The following is a 22,479-nucleotide window of genomic DNA, read 5'->3' as shown; positions in this document are numbered from 1 at the left end:
TACCATTAATATAATTCCTGTATTACCTTAATAACTTTATCACAAATTTGTTTAGTCAACGAAAATGCATTTATATAGTGCTAGTTATTGTGATTGTTAACATAGGCTCTAATTTGTTATTAATTGTGTAACCTGTTATACCTGAATTATGAATTATAATGTTCATAATTCAGACAATTCTGAAGTTACTCTTTAAAAAGCACTGCATATTTTTCAATTACTATTTAAGAATTATTCAGCAGCTCAACTACATAGTGCGACAACTCTGCCAACTAATTGGAAGTTCTATATGTTTAGGCCTACCTGATAAACCTGAACCAAATTATTATCTAACCAAAAACGGCTTATTGTGATCTGATTAAACACTGTAGTCTGACTCTTGATCCCATTGGGATAAAAATTCTCAGTAGGCACAATATCCGAGAACGTCGCCAATTTACCATCTTCAATGTCGACTGAATGTCGAACCAACGCCACTCTGGGCTATTGTGTGCACTGGGATGTATGTAGCTGGAATCTGCAAGATGAAAACTTACAATTGTTTATGGCTACACCTTCAATTATGGTTACCAGTTTTCTGGGACAGAAAGCCTGTTAAGACTTAATGCAGCACCTATAGTTCAATAACATCCCTTCCCCCCAGATGCAACCCACAACAGTTGCCTAAATCACAAGTACCCATTTACTGTTAGGAGAACAGCAGCATCAGATGTAAGAATATGCACCTGAATGTCTGCCCCGTCTGGGAATCAAACTAGGGTTTAGTTGGTGCCACGCCAACTGTGGTACAGGTCACCTAAAATGATTTTGTACACTCTATATTGGTGACAAGTGACAAAACCAATCTTAGCGAGCCTTTCAGTATATTGTCTGTTGTATACATACTCAAAACTCATAAGACAGTTTCTTTGACTTTTTTTTTTAACTTCCATCGATTATATTATTTTTCTTGCAACATAGAATTACACTGTAACCCTGGTTCTATTACTTATTTTCTTATGAGTTGAACAAATCCACAAGGGCCGTGACGAGGATTCACGTACTGTATTCTCTTCAGATGTATTCTCATCAGTTCTTTTAATGTAGCTTACCTGATCCTTTTAATAATGTTGAAACAAATAAATAGGGTCCAGAATATATTTTTTTAATTCATGTGAGTAAATTTAACTTTGTATGATAAAAATAGATGCTCAAAAAACATTAAAAATTTTAATTGTTCTAATTTTGTAGAATTTTAAGGCCAAACTAAATTTTGCAGTAAAGTACTCTTGCCATTTCCTAAATACAAATACCTATGCACAGTACTGTATGAGGTAAACATAACACTTACCTGTGATGTAGATGACACTGGCAAGCATGACATTATCGAAGGTTTTACTGTAGAGAGGGTTAATCAGTAGGTCATCAGCACGAGACTACTATACTTCAACTAGCCACTGACAGGTGCACTCATGTCCAGTATTGTGCTTTCATTTAACATGAAGCTACCAGAACCTTTTTACCTCATCTTGATCACAGATGTTGGGATGAATGCAGATATGGTTAGCTGCTTTATCCTGAGCAATTCTGTACTATACATTTCCACATTCAGAACCTAGCAATGTAATTCTCACAATAGGATAAATAAATTTATATTTACCTTAAAACCGTTTATTAAACAATGAGTCAACCCAACCTAAACACAAATATTTAACATAAAATAACAAAATAGTTTTCTTACCACCTTGGTCTTTAGATCTTTTATAAGATATTGTTACACAATGATAAGTTTTACTCCTTTAATTGTACTGCAATATAAACTAGATTTGTTTGCATAATCTCTCGTACATACATTTGTTAGACTTCTCACAGTTACACTCGTTACCGCTTTTAAAATTTTCCAGTAATGACATCCTATATTTTCACTAATATTTTCTATGAAAATAGCTTTCTATAATACAGCAAAAGTACATTTTTTCTAATAACAGAGAAGTTATCTTATCAATACAAAGAAAATAATGATATACCGTGTAAGTAAAATTCACACAAAATAAATATTATTGAGCATAGAGTAAAGTTAGCTTAATATTGGGGTTATAGTTTACATTAATTAGAGGACAAATGATTCAAGAAAAGCATTGCAATTTTGCTTAATGGTACAATATATGATATGTGAATATGAAATAAAATTTCTAACAATATAACAATTATTGAAAAAATCCCTTTTAATTTTGTAAATTAAAATGAGAAACAATTATCAATGCCAAATTGGTGTACTGTACTTGATACCGACACACAATTTTACAATCAATTCGTTGTGAATTAATTCACAAAATAAAACTTTATACAGTAACAAGATATACTATGATGTAGTTTGAAATTCCCAAAAGTTCCAACAACCAGGATGTATTTACACTATATACAATAAAAAAGGCAACAATGAAGTGACAACCATTCACACAATAACTCTTAGTGAACAAATTAAAATAACCAGCTACAGCCTGCTGATAGTTGGTGCCATCCACTCTAGCTTCTCACAACTACCAATGTACTCTCTTTATTACCAATGGAAGGGAACCATCTGGAGAAAGTGTCAAGCCATTATCACTACATAGCACTGGGAAGGAATCAGGATAAGGATTTGGGATGGGACGGGGAAGGTGTGGGGGAAGGAATGGTGCCCAACCACTTGGACGTCGGGGATTGAAGGCTGACCTGCATGAAGCGAGACTGTCGATCTACCGTCCAGCCTAAGTGTTTGGACAATGGAACAATGTTTTAAGGTGTATAACACAAACCATCAGCAGACTAGCTATAAATATACTTGAATTATTATACAGTGCCCTCTTACACACATACACAACTAGCTAGAAAAACAAGTCAAAATATATATCTTAGCTAATAGTTACATTATTTCTAAGACTACCATATTAGTACGTTGCTTTTGATTATGGTGAACAAAGCTATCTAGCATGATACATAAAATTTGTATTCTTATATCTGAAAATAAGTTAATTTGTATTGCATATAAAACTTGATACTGTATAAGATTGACAAAATCAATTCCAAATAAATTATTGCTGCTTTAACTTCCAAAGCATAACATTCTTGTACTGTACATCTATTTGTTAAGCATACACTCCAGTGGAAGGTGACTATGGGTTAAAGAAATAACTTTTGCTATTTCATAGATTTAAAATTGTATACATTCTAGCAAACAATTGTTTTTATATAATTTGGAGTATAATTATTTTCTATCAAAAGTTAATTATACTCGAGTATAATTAACTTAAGATTTTGATGAATTAGTTGAGCAAAAATTGGTTTAAAAAACCTATATCAATCCTGAGTCAAAAGAAGGCAAAGATGTGTATGCATAATGCTAAATAAAAGTGAATACTATGGTTTCAGTACTACACTGGGCATCTGTGGTTTCAATGAAACTTGTAACAAATGCTTTGTTTTGCTCTTTATTTTCAGGCTTAAAAGAACCTTCATTATAAAGGGATGGTAGATTTTCTATATTGCTCATTATATGCTAATGAACTTAAATAATTATCATTTACATTTCAATAAAATAATAGTTAAAAGTGAACCATAAATTTACACCAAAAAATATGTATACATATTGCATTTATTTATCAAATTATCAAATTAGCAATAGAACACACATGACAGCAAATTAAAAGTTTTGAATGCTAGATATCCGACATATAATAAGAGCATTCATCATAGTGCACATGGTTTCCGATGTGAACTGTCACCATATTAAATAGATCAAAATGGCAGAGAATAAAAACAATTCACTTCAACTGTTTATTCAGATGATGGATCATGATGATTATTGTGCAAACAATATGCTAAACAAAGTTACTAAAAACACTTAACTACATAGAAAAAGATGAATGGTTTATTTAAACCACCTTCACTCTGCTCATCACATTATATTTATGTCAGAGCAAATACAATAAGACACATGGATATAAGAGCTGAGCAAAATAACAGAGAAGGATTAAAAAATACCTGTAATGTGGATTAAGGTAATACTAAACAAGTTCACAAATTTCCACTCTATTGAGATCAGCAATAAAATTGGAATATGTAAACAAGTAAGAATATCCAGGGCAGATAGTTTTACCTAACGCACACCAGTTAGTGAAATTAAAAGTCAAAATGGGTTAAGAATATGTAAAATCAAGTCTGACTCAATGACACCAATACTTCTTAACACTCAAAGAAGCATAGACATATATATGCTAAGTATAATACTAAGAGATCAGAGAAAAACTAATATTAGTTTTGAAATCAAAGTTCAAAACATAGTTAAAAACAGTAATTTACACAGGAATGGACAGGACATATAGTGAAAAAGTGCTGGACCAATAAAATCCTTCAATAAATTCCTTGACATAAGGAAAGGCCCCCAAAAAACGCTAAAAGTACCAGATGGACATGTAGCATATAATAAAGAAATTCACAGACATCTAATAAGCAGAAAAAGGCTCATTAAAGGAGACTGAAAAAATACATAGGATAAAATATAGATACCAGACAGAAAGTCCTGAAAACAAATTATGCAGACAAGTAATGAAATTGTGCAAGAAAGGTAATACAGTACAATATATTCCAAAGACGAAGAGAATATTTCCGGTATTCTCTCATGATCATGACGTTACAAAATATGAGAATGTACATAAAAATATGGGAGTAATCAGGGATACATATAAATTTTACCCTAGTTGTTATTCTGAGAAATTTGAGTTAATGAATGAAAATAATTCAGCAACAGTTATAGTGACACTGTAGTGGAACAACTGAAGAGGTGCCAAACTATCCTGGAGACAATGTCAATCAGTGCCAGAGAAAATAATTCTTAAAAGCTCATAGCCTGCAGCAATCAGGGTGAAGGTTGATATCCCTGAATGAAGCTGTAGCAACAGCTAGAGACATGCAAATAACTGCCAATCATGTCACGAAGCAAAATAATTAAAAAGCCATTGGGGCTTTTGTTCAGCCCCAACACCGAGACAAAAGTATTTAGGAACAACCAGTCAAGCTTAACTGAATCAACCTCGGCAGAACTGAGTGCGAAAAGGCGTTTATTAGGCATTTATTAAGATACCCAAGCATTGTTGCTGTAACTTGTACTGCCACCTGGTAATTGTTGTCATAGCAGCTAGTTTACTAACCAGTAGTTAGCAGTAATATTGGTTTTCCTAGTAACTGCAATGATTGCCTAGAGGGTGGTGATGAGTGGATTTATCTGGTCTTATGTATTATGGCAAGCAATCGTTCAGTGGTGGACTGAGTTTACTTCTCCACCAACCACTGTCTCCCTTACCCCATCTATGTAAAAAGTCCATAACAAAAGTTCTTGTCATGGTGAGGATAGGTCAACCAAGAGGCCAAAGCTCAGAAACTATTTATATTCTTAATGTCTTTTTACAACTGGATGGAATTCTTATTGCTTTATGATACTTTGCTACAGTAAAGATAAATTTGAACAAAACCACAGCCTTAACTGATATGTCTAACACTTGCAAATGTGAAGATGATCTGCAGCTCAAATGGCTGTGAAAGCTCTGGCCAATGGCAGAGATGCAACAGATATAGATATGGTACGGTAAAAAAACTGATATGGAGCAATGGGCAAGTGAAACAGTAACTAAGTGGAAATAAACAATGTCATTCAATATGCAGGTGAGATCATGGCTAAATCCAATATGTGCAAAAACTATGATACAATATTTGAAAAAGTTTCATACAACATATTTTTCCATTAAACAACAAAAAAATACATGAGGCAAATTATACATAACGATTATCAATAAGACTGCAGAACACTGTGACAGCAAAGCTGAACTGGATATCATATTGACACAAAATTCAGTCTCAAATCTAGCTAAACAGTGGCTACTGCACTTTTCTGGTATGTTTCATATTATCAGATTTTTCTGTAAGACACCAGTACAGCATTAAGAATATTTTCAACATAAAATACCACTAAGTGCAAAATTAATAGTGTAATGGCCATATTCTTCTTCAAAATACTGTACAATTGAGAAATTAGTTAACTTCATTTTCTCAGCTATGATATATTAAAATATCAATAGTCTATCACCCTCGGAGCCAAATGAATACATATACTGTAAATTTTTTCAGATAATCAAATTTAATTTTAATTTTTTCCAAGATTTATCCAGGGAAATAATGCATAAAATTTCATTATAAGTTTATTTATCTCATTAATAAATCTCCAAAATTTATTTAATTACTGCATTTAGAAATAATTTTTCCATTTCAATCTCCAAAACATACAATGTACACAAAGGTAGATGAAGACTAAAGTTATATGGACAGAAATCTACACAAATCTACTATGCAATCTTGAAATTTCTTTTATTTATAATTACTGTACACCTATTACTAAATTCTTATTAGAATTGTAATAATTTTCAAAGTAACTGTATATACAGAACTATAGAATTTTTATGAGTGTTATTTCCAGAGAACCACTAATTTGATCCTTAATGGATCAAGTGGTAAGTTCCTTCATGCAGCCTTTATAATGCTGTCTAACTTAAATTTTCACAAGTTAAAATAAAAATATTTATGATTATGTTTTTTATTATTAACTTTACTGCAAGTGGATCTATAATTGAAATGAAGCATAAAATTAGGCCAAATCACATGTACTGTCTCCTAGTATTTATTGCATAAGTGTAAACAATGAGTTTGCCTATGGTTTACCTTTGGCCATTTTCAAGGTTTAATCTCACAACTGATTCACAGGCCAGACTTTATTAGTGATGGCTTGATCAATTGTTCTTAACAACCTGCAGACCCACATAGTTATCATAAAGGGTCCTGGTAGTACAATCGGGTTCGTTCTCGACGCACAACAGAGAATACCAGGTTTGAATCCCGGGCGGGACAGAAATGGTAGGGCACATTTCTTTTCATCTAATGCCTCTGTTCACCTAGCAGCAAGTAGGTACTCAGGAGTTAGCTTATTGTGGGGTTGCATACTGGGTTGGATCAGTAACTTGACCCTGGGGGGACCTCAATAAAAAACCTAATGTATGAATACACTTCTTGCTTCCTTTCCCCAGACACACTGAATTATAACTAAGCTGATCTGTAACTTCCTGCAGAAACCTGTCTCTATTCCTTCTTGTAAACTTCAACCTGTCATTAAAGATATCTCACCTGCCTTGTAAGTAATTATTATAAGACGGCATCAAGCTGAGAAAACTTTGTGGTACCTGCCATTAAAGGGAAGGCGCGTACAGAGAAATAGTCTAAATGAGTTAGCATAAGTGATTGGAAAAGTAAGATAATTGGAATGGCATTTCCTGGTTTAAAGGTTCTTATTATCCACCCTGTCATATTCTTGGCTAATGCCAAGTTTGATGTGTTTAGTTCACTAAATGTTACTTGTCTGACATTATTAATGTATAAATTCTTTACATGTCATTGCCAGTCTATGAATATTGCATATATATTGTATCTTGTATCCAGTTGCATTCCTGAATTTTTTTTTTTATATTTCACCATCTTCTACCAAAGAAATTTTCATATTGATTTTGGATTCATATGCAAATGATGGCATGAGTGTTAGACTATCGACATATTAATGTAGCTTAAAGAATCTAGCCATGCTAATAATATTCTTATTTAATAAATAAAGAATTCTGTGAAGATAAAATTGAAAACTTGAAACAAACTTCCTGTCAATTGGTTAGTGGCCCCATTAAATGCCCTTTTCCAGTTAAGCAAACCAATGTCGGAATTTATGTTGAATAAGTTTTACTAGGATTTGTACAGAACCTTAATACATTACATGGATATTTAAAAAAAAATATGGCACTTTAATTTTACTGGCATCTATTTTGCCAAAACAATTAAACTAAGATGGCAAGATGAACAGTAATGCAATGTTAGAAGAGTACATTTTCCTTTATTCAGTAAATATGTAATAAAAACACTAATAATGAACTTATGTAGATACTGACTGAAAGTATTAGAGCAACCAAGAAAGGAATTCCTGTTTGCTTCTAAGGTTTGTCTGCCAATGCACAGAATTTTATGGAATTTTTAAAAAGTACAAAATAATTTTCAAAGCTACCACTAGGGAGCTTCTAAAAATCTGCCACAAATTGGCAACGCAGCTCTAAATAATACAGTGCACTGGAACACGGTAAAATATATTCATGAGCTTCAATAATGTGGTTGCTACCTTAGGCAAGTGTCCAGAATTCCTCTAAACATAGCTAAATACCAACCTGATATCTGACACAAACAGCATCCTTTTCAAACCATCACTGCCAGATCATTCATGAAGGAAGGAAGACACAGGAGAATTCTCAAATGAGCCTAGAATGTCCATCAGAAGGCAAATTCAACTACACACAAAACACTTCCAAGCAATACTTGGCTTCAAAGAGACCCCAAAGTATTTATCTGCAAAATTACCAGTAAGCTACACTGTGGGTACACATACCTGCCACCAGATGTCACAACCAGCACTTTTTTCACAATACTGTATTGGTATCTTGTTACCTTGATTTACAGGATATGCAGCCATTTTCAGAGTGATCAGGCTATGTCCGAATTTTTCATGTAGGGCTGACGAACTTGCACAGCCTCAATCGTGGCTCATATGCCTCGGGTGGAGGCTGGTGGATACCGTGAATACCGTGGATACCAGGGGATTTACCTACTCATATCCACCTCCCTGGGTCTTCTTGGCTTTGGGCAGTTTTTCTCCTAACGGATCTTGCATGGTGCCCGAGAGAACACTTTTGGACCCCTGTAATCCTGGGAGACCCTGTGAGCTTTCCTAGTCAAGTTCTTGTACACCAATGTGTACAAGACTACAATACTGTACGTATTGTAGTCTCCGTGGTGTAGTGGTAAGACACTCGCCTGGCATTCCGCAAGCGCTTTGTCATGGGTTCGTGTCCTGGCCGGGGAGGATTTACTGGGCGCAAATCCTTAACTGTAGCCTCTGTTTAACTCAACAGTAAAATGGGTACTTAGTTGTAACAATGATTCTACTCGGCGGGGATCATATTCCAGGGACCTGCCTGAAATGCTACGCATACTAGTGGCTGTACAAGAATGTAACAACTCTTGTATATATCTTAAAAAAAAAAAAAAAAAGACATATTGCTGGAAAAACCCTAGCAGCCCTGGCATACTAGGTTTGTCCTGCCACCACAGGAATTCATCTGCTGGGGGTTTTACTGTTCAACAAGTTAGTGAGGTTTTGAGCCATTTCTCATTTGCCTACAATGTCCTTGACCCTGTGTCTTTGGCTGGATGCTTGCTAGAGCTTTGGGCTTGTATTGATTATGCTCCTCTTACCAATAGGGCTCATCCCCCATATAGGGCTCTTTCCTCAAGGGGTTTTGTTTCCTTGGTGCTTTTTGCACCTCGGTTGTTCATGTTCTTTCTAGACACTTCAGGCATAAGCTGTGGGGTTAGGGGCATCTGTATATGGTTGAGCATTTTTTTCCAGTTTAACTTGGAGGCAGGTGTTATGCTTTGATGTGGTTTTACTTTTCCCTTGTATTGGGTTTGGCTTTTTTTCAGTACTTGGTGTATGCTCATTAACCCCTACACTGCACCCATGTTTATATATGAGAAAGGCCCAGTGTGCAAGAAATATCAAAAATTGTTTTCTAATACCCTGTATTGTTAAAATGTGTACCCTGATCATGGGAAAAACAAAAAATAATTGTGTGACTTATTTTGGCTGTTATGAAGTGAGAAAATCTCACGATGGCATCATAATTGAGGAACCATTATGAGGTGATCTCCCTGTGAAGGTTACCTAGACCAGGTGAGGGGAGGGGGCAGGAGTTGTAGTAATTACCGAACTGTAGTTACAGAATGAGAGCTACGCTCGTGGTGTTCCGTCTTCCCAGCACTCTTTGTCATATACTGTAACGTTTTGAAATTACTGACGGTGTTGGCCTCCACCACCACCTAACTTGTTCCAACCATCTACCACTCTGTTTACAAAAGTGAATTTTCTTATATTTCTCCGGCAGCTTTGTTTCGTTAATTTAAATCTATGATCTCTTGTTCTTGATGTTCCGGGTCTCAGGAATTCTTCCCTATCAATTTTATCGATTCCTGTTACTATTTTGTACGTAGTGATCATATCGCCTCTTTTTCTTCTAATTTTTCTTCTAATTTTTCTTCTAACTTCTTCTTGTAGTGAAGATATTTTCACATACTCCATTTTATTTCAAATGTCTCACACAGTTATGGTGTGAGAAATGTTACTTAGTTTTTTGCAGTAACATTTTTATAATAAAATGTGGGAAACATCAGAATGCTAAAATATACAGTGGTACTTCAGTTTTCGAATTTAATCTGTTCCTTGAGACAATACGAAAACCAAAAATACGAAAATTGAAAAGAATTTCCCCATAAGAAATAATGTAAACTGAATTAATCCGTTCCATACCCCCAAATATATTAACTAAAAAAATAAATTTTATACAGAATAATACTCTTAGGTACCTTAAAGGGTATAAAGGAGCCTGACAGCTGAGTGGACAGCGCTTCGGATTCATAGTCCTGAGGTTCCGGGTTTGATCCCTGGTGGAGGCAGAAACAAATGAGCAGTTTCTTTCACCCCGATGACCCTGTTACCTAGCAGTAAATAGATACCTGGGAATTAGACAGCTGCTAGGGGCTGCTTCCTAGGGGTGTGTGTAACAAAAAGGAGGCCTGGTCGAGGACCAGGCCGCGGGGACGCTAAGCCCCGAAATCATCTCAAGATAACCTCAAGATACCTTACCTTTATTGAGGACTCTTGTTGGCATATGGAAGACAGTGAAGAAGGAGGAGAGGAGGAGAGGGGTTCAGTGTTTGGAAGGGGAGTCCCTCTTCCATTATACCAGCAGCGATGACATTTCTGTGGTACTCACTCTCTTACATTTTGCAGGCATACCACTAGGACCTGGTTGTTGCTAACTGCTTGCCTGTCTTACTAAGAATCTGTCTATAGACACTTGTTTTTCCCTACATTTTAACATTTGTCTGTAATGAGACAGCACATTGTCTCATTATGAATGATCTCTTTTTTTTCCTCTATTGTCATCCTCAACTATTTTCTTAGGTTGAACATTACTATTGACTTTCTTGGAACCCAAGGCATGATATATAATAAGAACTTTTATGTTTAGAAATAAAAAAGCACACAAAAACAATGAAATTCTTCACAAAGAATTCAAGTGCAATCATCACTAGGTGATAGACACTGGTAAACTGGAGCACCACGCGTTCATTGGACCCGTACGTGTATAAACACACTCCGAAAACCAAGGCAAACAACAAGTACCAAATCAAATTTTTTGAAGAAATTGAGTTCGAGTACCAAAAAATATGAAAACAGAGGTTCGACTGTATTCGTTCGCATGTTTTGCATGAAGTTGGAACTGCAGAAATTTAATATATATTTTCTTCATATTTTTAATGCTTTTACCAAAGTTTTATCAAGTATAAAAAATCATTGAGCTACCAAAATAGTTATTTATAATCACAGAATGTATAGAACAAGAATAACCTGATTTGTTCATGTCACTAACACGAGCAAAATATTTTCTTTGAACAATAAACTATATTTTCATGCATCATTACAAACCACTAAGTAGTTATGGTGTGTGTAGTAATCTTGTAACAAGTTGTCAGAGTTCAGCTGAGCCCCGCTTGTCTTGCGCAAAGTTTCTTTGAGGAATAAAACATGCTGTTTTGCTTTTATTAAACTTTTCACAAACATTATTTATAACTACATACATTTTTATGTAACTTAACAAGCCACTAAGCAGTTCTGGTGGGTGTGGTAATCCCATGATCCAAGTACAGCATAGTGCCACACGCTAGTCAGTTACCAATGGAATCTGACACAGCAAAATGCCTCCCAGTACACTATACACATTGCTAACTCTAGCCACAACATTCCTATTATTATCAGCATCCTGGTCACTAAATCCTGAATATGAGCAACTTCCACAAGTTTATTGTCTAAAGAAACATGAGGTCCCATTTCGTGATGTGTAAAATCTCTAAACTGCAGCTGTCTGCCTTGTGTTGAAATCTTTGTAAACAACATTGTGGTCACTGATTTCTGAGCCTTGTACATGATTTTTGTCACAGTCAGGGCACAGACATTATCATTCTTAAATAATGCCGGTTATTTATTTCATCATTATTAGAGTGATGCTCTAATAAGCTGCATAAAAGTGCTTTGAGCAGTTGCTACATGAGCTACTCATGATCACTCTCTCAGTACTGAGGCCTTTCACACCCAGGATAGTTACCATATGGTATCTGTTTACTGGAGGCCTGAGGAAGCAAATGTGAGCCCATGTACCCATGTAAGTTTTTAATCGTATATGGTACTTTAAAACATCCCTGACTGTGTCATGTAGTTTATGGACAGTTGATTGAGAACATCCCTTGTGTCACGAAGTGGAGGTGAACATAAAAATAAAAGAACATAAGAACAAAAGAACATAAGAATAAAGGAAACTGTAGAAGGCCTATTAGCCCATACAAGGCAGCTTATATAAGGCCTATTAGCCCATGCAAGGTAGCTTATATATATATGCACTTAAACTCATTCACATATGATGTATGCTATCCTACACTTGAAACAATCCAGTCTCCAATTTATATCCATTATTTTGAATTTTTATTTTGTATCCATATATTTTAAATTTTGTTTATATCTCCTTTGTTATAACCTTTCATCATTTATATAGTTAACATAAGAATCTATACTTAGCACAGGAACTTAGTTGTAAGTATACACATCCGCCTTCAGGCTTTTTTTTTTTTTCTTTTTTTTTTTTTTGGGTGGTTATTGCCAGTGTTTTGGTTCAGTGCTTTGGTATAGTTCTGTTTTTACTCTTCCATGGTGTTAGCTTTTGATATTATTTTGCCTTTCTTTTCTTCTACACATCTTTCATGGTCTTGTCTTTAATTCAATATGCTTGGACCTCTGAGGAGGCAGTTTTCTTCATCCCCTGTGATCTCTTCAGGCTCCACTTGAACACTATAACTTCCTACTTGGGTTGGACTGTAGAGCAACGGTCTCACTTTATGCAGATTGGCATTCAATTCTCAACTCTCCAAGTGGTTGGGTCTGATCCCAAATCCTTATCCTGATTCCGTCTAAGTGCTATATAGTCGTAATGGCTTGGTATTTTCTCCTGATACTTCCCTTGGCAACTCGGGTGTTTCCTTGTGTATTTCGTCCTAGATTGCACTGATCTTAGGGATTCTGCTGAAGAGAGCAACTAAGTGATTTCAGCTCAAAGAACCAGCGTTGAATGTAATGAAACGCCATTTTCTGAGTGAGCCCTGGAGGCTTCCGGAATTTATCCAAACTGATATGTACTACATTAGTTTTGGGGGGTTATCAGTCACAGGAGTTCTTATGCCTACCAGGAACTACGAACCAGAACCTGATCTTCTCAGAGAGGCACAGGGAGCAATGGCCTATGAGCATTTTACATTTAAGGTATGTCATAATTGCCATCGACCACGGAAGGATCCAGAAAGGTAGAGAATCGAAACAGATTACTGTCTGGTTAACCTGTGCAATCTACATCCCAAATGATCAAAATAACTCCCCTAGAATGAAACCAAACAAGCAACCCTTCATGTGACTAGCACTTCCGCTCGTTAGCGCTACCAACTCCCCCCCCCCCTACCTCACTGAGTGCTAGCCGGGAGGGGTGGGGGAAGATTGCGTTAATGAGGAGAAGAGTTAGTCGCATGAACGGTTGCTTGTTTGGTTTCATTCTAGGGGAGTTATTTTGATTTTTTGGGATGTTAATTGGCACAGGTTAACCAGATGGTGGTCTGTTTTGATTTGCCTACCTTCCAGGGTCCTTCCCCAGTCAATGGCAATTATAAAATACTTTAAATGTAAAGTGCTCATAGACCATTGCTCCCTGCGCCTCTCTGAAGAGATCAGGTTCTTACTCATGGTTCCTGGTAGGCATAAGAACTCCTGTGACTGATGACCCCAAACTAATATAGCACATATCAGTTTGGATAGCTTCAGGGAACCGAACGGGCTCCCCACAGAAAATAAGGTTGAGTGTAGATGAAATGTTCCTTTCCAAGCTAGCCACTTTGCCACTTCCAAGCCATCACTTGTTCTCTTGTCTTAACCAGAACCTCTGTAGGATGATAAAAGAGCAGTGATGTTCCCAAGGCACTCTTGCTGACAGTGTGAGTAGTAATATCTGATGGTGGTTTGGAATAACTCAGGTAGCCAACTAGCAGTTAATTAGAGCAATATTTGAAGGTATTTTGAATGTAGTTCAATAAACCTTCAAACATATCATTCTGAACTAAAATGATAATTCTCTGCTGTCTTTCTTCCTGAATGCATGGCCTGTCAAAGGCAGCTTAAAAAAATCCTTGCTGTGTAAAAGATGAAATGTTACAGAGAAGGGCACGTTACTTTAACATGCCAATGAATCTTATTTCTAACAAATCTTAAAGCAATTTAACTAATACATAGTGATTTATAAAATGTTATTCTCTACAATTAAAAATTTAACAAGTTTAAATACCTGCAACATGGGTGACAAGTAATTTTGTTTACAATACCTGTATTTAGTTATCAAAACTGCCACCAGGGAGCTATAAAGTTCATACTTAACATAATTTATAACACAATAATGTCCAGTAACTTTAGTTTTTTCTTGGAACTATTTTGAAACGTTGAGAAGAAACCTAACCCAGCCTAAAATAATAGAAAACATATTCTAGCAAAGATGTTTTTGAGACAATATATTCAAATGCAACTATGCAATTCTATATATCATCTATTACATGGATATAAATTTAGTAAGTTTGGTGTAGATCCAGCATGCTGTTGCAATGACACCATTACCAGAACACAATAATAGCCCAAAACTGGTTCCTAAAATGGTTACCAAATACAAAATCATCCTTTACAATCAAATGTTCTGCTTTACAACTAAATGTTCTGCTTTATGGCCAAACACAAGTATTTTAAATTACACTAATATAATTCTGAAAAGTCATTATCAAGATACAGAATTACAAAAACAAATTAGCTGTAAACTAAAACGTTATACAAGAAACAAAGAGTGTAACACCATAAGGAATAACCCAACACAATATAATAAACCCTGATAATACCACTCAGTTATGTGCAAGATCAAGCTTATCTAATGATATCCTTCTCTTACCTGGAAAATTATAATTATCAAATTAGAAAATGTTGTCTCTTTACAAGAGAACTGCCCATATAAATTGTATTCAAATGAAAATACAAAGATAAAGCCAATATGTATAAAGAGTGCCATTTGTGTACATAAAGAATACTTTAAATAAAGGATACACAATGTAGTAAATATAATTTTTTTTAAATCATACCCCATTCATGTATCACAGACCTAACAATAATGCTGCATAAGTAAAATATTTATCTTGTTTAACAGCCAAAATTATTTCAAAGCAGCATTCAAACCACTGTTGAGCAGATAATATCTTACACAATTTTATTATCCTTTATACCAATGAAGGTTTATTCAACAGAATAAAGAATTTTTTTTAAATTTCAGTAAATTTCTGTTATTGTGACTCATCGCCTGCAAATTTCAGTAATTTACATTAATATTTACAGTATATTTTTAAAAGAATAACTCAGCATTCTGTAAATTCTAGGCCTCAATCCGGATGATGGTAGCAGGTTTAATGAAGATATATTTAATTTGTTTCTATATGGGTAATTACTTCACAAATACAATGAATTATACCCCCTCAAGTTCGAAAATGGGTGAAGTATAATTCATCATCAAAATACAAAATATACATGAAAACATTACAAAAGTTTTATTCATCGATATTCTTATGTCTAAGTTTATATAAATAAAAATAAAGCAAATTAACATAATAAAATAATTACTAACATAAAATCTGAACAGTTTTTGCATAAATCTTGTCAGTCTTGTAGATTTATAGAAATAAAGATGCACACAACCAATTATTGACAAAATTTTATAAAAAGTTAAATTCTCTAACATGACTGGTAACATACAGATGTACTTCTTAATATATCACAGGTAAATATTTTGATTGTGTAATTCTGATAAAACTTTTGCACAACAATTAACAAAACTAAATAAATGGCAACAAAAATAATAAATTTCTTCTTATACCTTATGCATTTTCATCAGCATAATTAACCTGAACAATGAGCGGAGAATTAGAAACCATGTGCTCACTGACCTTGACCGAATTGTGGGCACTTTTCATATGATGGCGTAAGCTCTGTTTGTGCTTAAATTCTTTGCTGCACCATCTACAGGAAAACCGTTTATGATCCGAGTGAACAGCCATGTGCTCACTGATATACTCTTTACGGGAAAATGTCTTGCCACATACTTCACAGGAAAATGGTCGTTCACCTAAAAATGAATTTTTTATTTTTTATCAGATCATGCTTGCAACTTAATAACATTATAAAATAGTGAATATATACAGTGTGAATAGCTTATATACAGTGAGAATAACTCATACAACCTTGATTCTATGCAGGGATGTGTTTTCCAAATAGGATCAAGAATGTTTACATAAAGATGCATTTCCCAACTGGGTAGCAAATTTAGATTTGTTCAAGTGTCCTAGTGGGCACCTGCATTTGGGTACAGGGAATGAGGGAAACCGGATCAACCCAAAGCACATCCCCAGCCACTGAAGCCGGTACTCGCAAATAACAGTGAAGAGCCGAAACCGGACACAACACACGATGCACCCCTGGCCTGACCAACCGAACATCTATGACCTAAGGACCCATCCGGAAAGCAAGTTTGTAACCGAACAAACCGATCACCAGGATCTAAAAAGAGCAGAAACCCCTGCACCGGAAGAGAACATGAAGCTCAGTGACCCGACCCCCAGAGATCAATGCCAACAGAAACAGAGCCTTGGAAAAACAATCTTGAACTGAAGGGGTCACCATAAATCGAGGAGAGGAAAAATAGGAGAGCACCCTGTCCAAAGACCAAGTCAACTCAGGCGGCCCATGAGCAGGCCAGAGATGGAACAAAGCACAAAAAAGCTTACAAAATAGGGCAGATGTGACATTCATCCCGAACGCAAGCTGGAGCAGCTCCACCAGTGTCGCAGAATACGAGGCGACAGTATTAAGCATCAAATGACGGTCCTGAAAAAGTCAAGACAGAAAGAACTAGACAACCCGATCAGAAATACTAGAAGAAACCTATGAAGAGAGAGAAAATGGGGGAAAGAACGCCAGAAAACTTCATACTGTCGCCGAGATGAGTCTCTCAGGTGAGACACCATCAACGAAGCCACCTGATCAGCATACAAATGGTGATAAACCCGCATCAAAAAGACCAGACACGAAGAATGGAGAAGACTGAACCAGCCGGTACCGGACCGGTCCACCCTGCTGGAAGAGGTGGAGCCGAGGAAAACGCACCGGGTTTGCACATCGAGCAAGCAGTGCCTTGAACCAGGGCTGGGCCAGCCACCAAGGGGGCCGTGAAGACTACTATTCTTTGGTAGGAATACAACCGAGCCAGAACCCGAAGCAACAGCTGGACCGGGTAAAAGTGGTACAGGTAACCCCACCTTGACAAGTCCTGCCAAAAGGCACCCACTGTAACAGCCTCACAGTCAGGGAAGGGCGCCACATAGACCAGGAGATGCCGAGACCATGCCGACCCGCGAAGAGATCCACATCTGGGAGTCCGTATGTCAGGCAGAGCCAACGGAAGGAGTCAGCATCGACTCTCCATTCCGAGGACAGGGGAATGACCTAAGACAGGCCATCCGCCAGGACGTTGGATACTCCCCGGATATGAACCCCATGGAGAGCCAAACCCTGAGAAGCCGGCAAATGAGCTACTCGAAGCAACCAGCTCCAAAGAGGCAAGGACCAAAGGATAACCCCTGTGGTTCAGGCAATGAACTAACCGAGAACAGTCCAAATGGAGTCGGATGGTCAAACCCAAAAAAACAGAACCCTCCGAAGCGACAGCCAAACCGCCGCGAACTCTTGCACCATACTGTGACCCCGGCGGAAGGATGGACCCCATCGTCCGTGGCCGGCCTGGTGAGCACTGGTCACAAAGCCCCAGCCAAGAGATGACGCGTCCACGAACAGGTCGATCGAGGACTCGGGTAGGCGCCAAGGCACCGAACCCACAAAACCCCTTAGAGGAAGCCAGCGATGCAGCAACCGACATTATATATTATATATATATTATATATATACAGTATATATATTATATATATATATATATATATATATATTATATATATACAGTATATATATTATATATATATATATATATATATATATGTCGTACCTAATAGCCAGAACGCACTTCTCAGCCTACTATTCAAGGCCCGATTTGCCTAATAAGTCAAGTTTTCATGAATTAATGTTTTTTCGTCTACCTAACCTACCTAACCTAACCTAACCTAGCTTTTTTTGGCTACCTAACCTAACCTTACCTATAAATATAGGTTAGGTTAGGTTAGGTAGGGTTGGTTAGGTTCGGTCATATATCTACGTTAATTTTAACTCCAATAAATAAAAATTGATCTCATACATAGAGAAAAGGGTTGCTTTATCATTTCATAAGAAAAAAATTATAGTAAATATATTAATTCAGGAAAACTTGGCTTATTAGGCAAATCGGGCCTTGAATAGTAGGCTGAGAAGTGGGTTCTGGCTACTAGGTACGACATATATATATATATATATATATATATATATATATATATATATATATATATATATATATATATATATCTGAAATAGCAAAAGAGAAAAGTTTATGGTAAACTTCGTGCCACTAACCTGTATGAGTACGTCTGTGTACATTCAGGTTGTCCCGCCTTGAAAAATTCTTTCCACATTCATCACAAGTGTAAGGTGCCTCTCCAGTATGAAGTTTTTCATGTTCAGTCAGCCGATCCTAAATTAAGTAAATTTTGTATAAGATACAGATGATAAATTTCTATGAATAATATAACACTACAATATAACTTTATTGGTACTAATGACTTGCTTCTCCATCACAAAACTATGGATGACAGGTCATTGATTTAAGACTAGCTGGTCACTAGCAAGTCACAGAGCTTTTAATTATTGCTGCATTCTTCCTAATTAGGAATATGCTAGTATTATTAATGATTATATTAATAAATAAATTAATAAAACCTTGTATTATTTCATGTATCATTTTCTAAAATCAACATTAGTTTAGATTTCCTAATGCGATTATCTTTAGATACAAAAGAACTTTCAGAATGTTTTGGAGGTGCCATGCAGGAAAACTGCAATCAAGATAATGTGCATACATAGAAAAACCACAAGTCACAGGCCAGGAGTAATGATTGCAGATGCATCACAACATTTGTCCCAAACAAATGATGATCTCCAACCTGCAACATCCCATTTCAAGCACTGCAAAGGAAAAAACCCTTCTCTACTTCTCCAGTGCCTTTAGAAGCTGGTGTAAAAGAAATAAGTCGTGTAACTGTAGAACAACTAAGGGCCTACTGCAGTGTCAGGGGAAACTTGCAAATTTCAACGTTGAAAACAGCATTTTTAATTTTTCCTCTATCTTTAACAAAAGAATAATTAGTTTTGTATAAAACCAGCGCTGAATGTAATGAAACGCCATTTTCTGGGTGAAACCCGGAGGCTCTTCCGGAGCTATCTGAACCGATATGACTGTATTAGATGCTGGCATCAGTCAATGTGCATGGAGGTCAAGGCCTACTGGGGACCATTAGCCTGAACCTGGCCCCCTCAGAGAAACACAAGGAGCAATGGCCTTTAGAAAAAAACCCGTGTGGTTGGAAGCATTCTATGTCTGCCATCATTCTGCCAGGCATTCTGGGTGCCTGCCAGGTCAGGTACCCAAAAAGATAAGTGCCCCAAAATAAACCCCTATTCTGGTTAAAATATTGCTACTGAAAGCCAAACTAGTGAACAGAACTCCCCAAATGAAATCGAGCAAATGAGCATGATGTCACCCCGTCACCGTGTCGCTGTCTGCGCAACCCCCCCCCCTCCCTGGGAGGGAGAAGGGGGAGCCCCAGACCCCTGTGACGGCTATCTACCCTGCAGTTCTGAGGCTAGATGTCAAAACACGTGAAAAAATGCTGACCGGAGGGAGGGAGGGCTTCCTTGGGAGGATTTCTTGGGCTCTGTTCGGTCTTGGGTTGCAATTTTCTATGAGTTGGGGTCTGTTTTGGAGCTCCTACCTTTCTGGGTGCCTAACCCCAGTCGATAGCAGATATGAATATACTCAAAGAGTGGAGTTTTCATTGGTCATTGCTCCTTTTACCTTTCTGAGGGAACCAGGTTCTGGCTCGTGGTTCCCGGTAAGCATAAGAACTCCAAATGACTGAAGCCCCAGACTAATATAGCTAATATCAGTTCGATAACTCCAGGGGACCAATTGGGCTCCCAACAGAAATAGGCCCAAGGGAGTACTAGATTTAATAAAATATCTGATGTAATGATTCTAGAGCAAATTCACACTATACAGTATATTGGTTCTTAATTAATGAAATTCATTATTTTTATAATCCTGCTATATACCTTATCAGTATATGGCACAACATACTTAAAAAAACATTAACTGAACAGGCAGGTATTTTGGTGAAGTCTGCAGGTATATACTCTCTCAGAGTTTAGACACTGTACAGTACAATAAGCACACACAGTATCACTAATAAATATAATGAGACACAGAATAATTCCTGGTGCAATATGAACAAAAACCATTCTGATGTGATACAATATCTATTCCCCATTTGAGGAACACTAGTAAGATCACTTTGTAACTCACCTTGCGAGTGAATGTCTTTCCACACGTGCCACATGTGAACGACTGACGCTGGTGATGAGTGGCAATGTGCCGCTGAAGATTGGACCTGGTTGTCAGCAGCTTCAGACAAAATGGACATTGTTGATTCAGAATTCTGGATGATCCTTCCTTTTGACTATTGGGTACCAGTGCAGAGTCTCCATAATTGACAGCATCTTTGATTTCTTTCATTTCACTTGAATCATTCTCAGTGCACATTACTTCCAAAAAGCTTGCCTGAAATTTTTTCATTACATCACTGTAGTAAGCAGAAATTTCTTCTATACTGCAATGAATGAATATGTAAGAGAAATCCAATAAAAAGATAGAAGGTATGGGCCTGTTTGAAGATGTAGTATTCCCACGGACCACCACTATGTGCATCTAGCCTCATAATTGGTGGTATAAAGGTAGGAAGACTGAACGAGATCCATTCTTACCCCTGAGTGCATACCAGGCACTTGATATGGAGCTTCCACCTGCACAAAACCCAGAGAAAAAAAAGGCAGGTTCATGTGGATGTGTTGAACCATAAAGGAATAAATAAAGAACAAAACAAGCTAGAATTGATGAGTCCAACAGACGAATAGCAAGAGGCAAAAAAAGATGACAGTAAATGTAAAAATACTTCATCCAGAAACCCTGAAAATGCCATCAGGGAGAATTTTGACAAGATGACTGCTGAACCATATTGTCCAACATTAGGGATGCAAAACAAAGGACAAAAGACCTAGGACAGGTCACAAGCTCCTTAATTTATCCCCTAAGAAAGAGTCCAAAGAAAGGCTTTAGTACCAAATGCAACAACATCATTATAAAAACCCATCATAGTAAAGCAACAAATGACTGCTTGGAAGAAAAATAATGAAAAACAAATGGCCTCATTTATGTTAAAAAAGGGACAAAATGGTAGGAAGCAGAAATTGTTCTCAACCCCATACACAAAATCAGGGAATAGCTCAATGTACCCTGGTACACAGCAAAAGAACCATTTGTCTTTGTACAAAGTACCAGAAGAACTGTAAATGAAGTACATGGGCACATACAGTTACACTACAGCTGTACACCTTGGCCTCCAGACAGAGAGAGAGAACAGGCTAGGTAAAAAGTAAGAAGAGAAACAGGGACACGAAAACACTAGTAAACTCTCGTGAGAAGCTTAATATATAACACAAATTAAATGTGATAAATATAATCACAGTGGGATATTACTTTCGGGAGCAAAAATGTGATAGCTCAGAAAAGAAACACAGCACAGGTATCTACACTTTACTTCTAAACAATCCATGTAAACCATACTTGAGATATTAAAATAAAATTAGCTACAAATACAAAAACTTTGGCATCAGAGCACATGTGTAAAATTTTTGGTGCAGTGCAATTATTTGTGATATTACCAAAGTCATACTTACCCAGTGACAAAGATTTTAAGTGGTTATAAAAATACTGCAGCCACCAAGTTGTTATAATGCCTTAAAACCTTCCTTTTACATCATTCATAAGCTGTATTTCTTTTTTAACTGTCCCTGATCAACCACGCTACATTACTTTTACAAGACTGCGAGTTATAAGCAGG

General features: G+C 36.6%; 1 protein-coding gene across 2 annotated transcripts in view; it reads right to left on the bottom strand.

The window, feature by feature from the left end:
* Nucleotides 1-1,628: 1,628 nt before the first annotated feature.
* LOC123772421 (zinc finger and BTB domain-containing protein 24) overlaps nucleotides 1,629-22,479 on the bottom strand; it is a 35,066-nt gene continuing 14,215 nt past the window's right edge. For both annotated transcript variants that reach the window (XM_045765553.2, XM_045765554.2), the window contains exons 7-9: nucleotides 20,886-21,140; nucleotides 18,881-18,998; nucleotides 1,629-16,454 (exon numbers count right to left, since the gene is read on the bottom strand). In XM_045765553.2, the coding sequence (XP_045621509.1) occupies nucleotides 16,207-16,454; nucleotides 18,881-18,998; nucleotides 20,886-21,140 (621 nt within the window). In that variant the 3' untranslated portion in view covers nucleotides 1,629-16,206. The remainder of the gene's footprint in view (nucleotides 16,455-18,880; nucleotides 18,999-20,885; nucleotides 21,141-22,479) is intronic.

Source organism: Procambarus clarkii, chromosome 17 (genome assembly GCF_040958095.1).
Source record: "Procambarus clarkii isolate CNS0578487 chromosome 17, FALCON_Pclarkii_2.0, whole genome shotgun sequence".
NCBI classification, from domain to species: domain Eukaryota; kingdom Metazoa; phylum Arthropoda; class Malacostraca; order Decapoda; family Cambaridae; genus Procambarus; species Procambarus clarkii.
The sequence above is the reverse complement of the archived record's forward strand: the minus strand, read 5'-3'. Positions and strand labels throughout refer to the sequence as shown.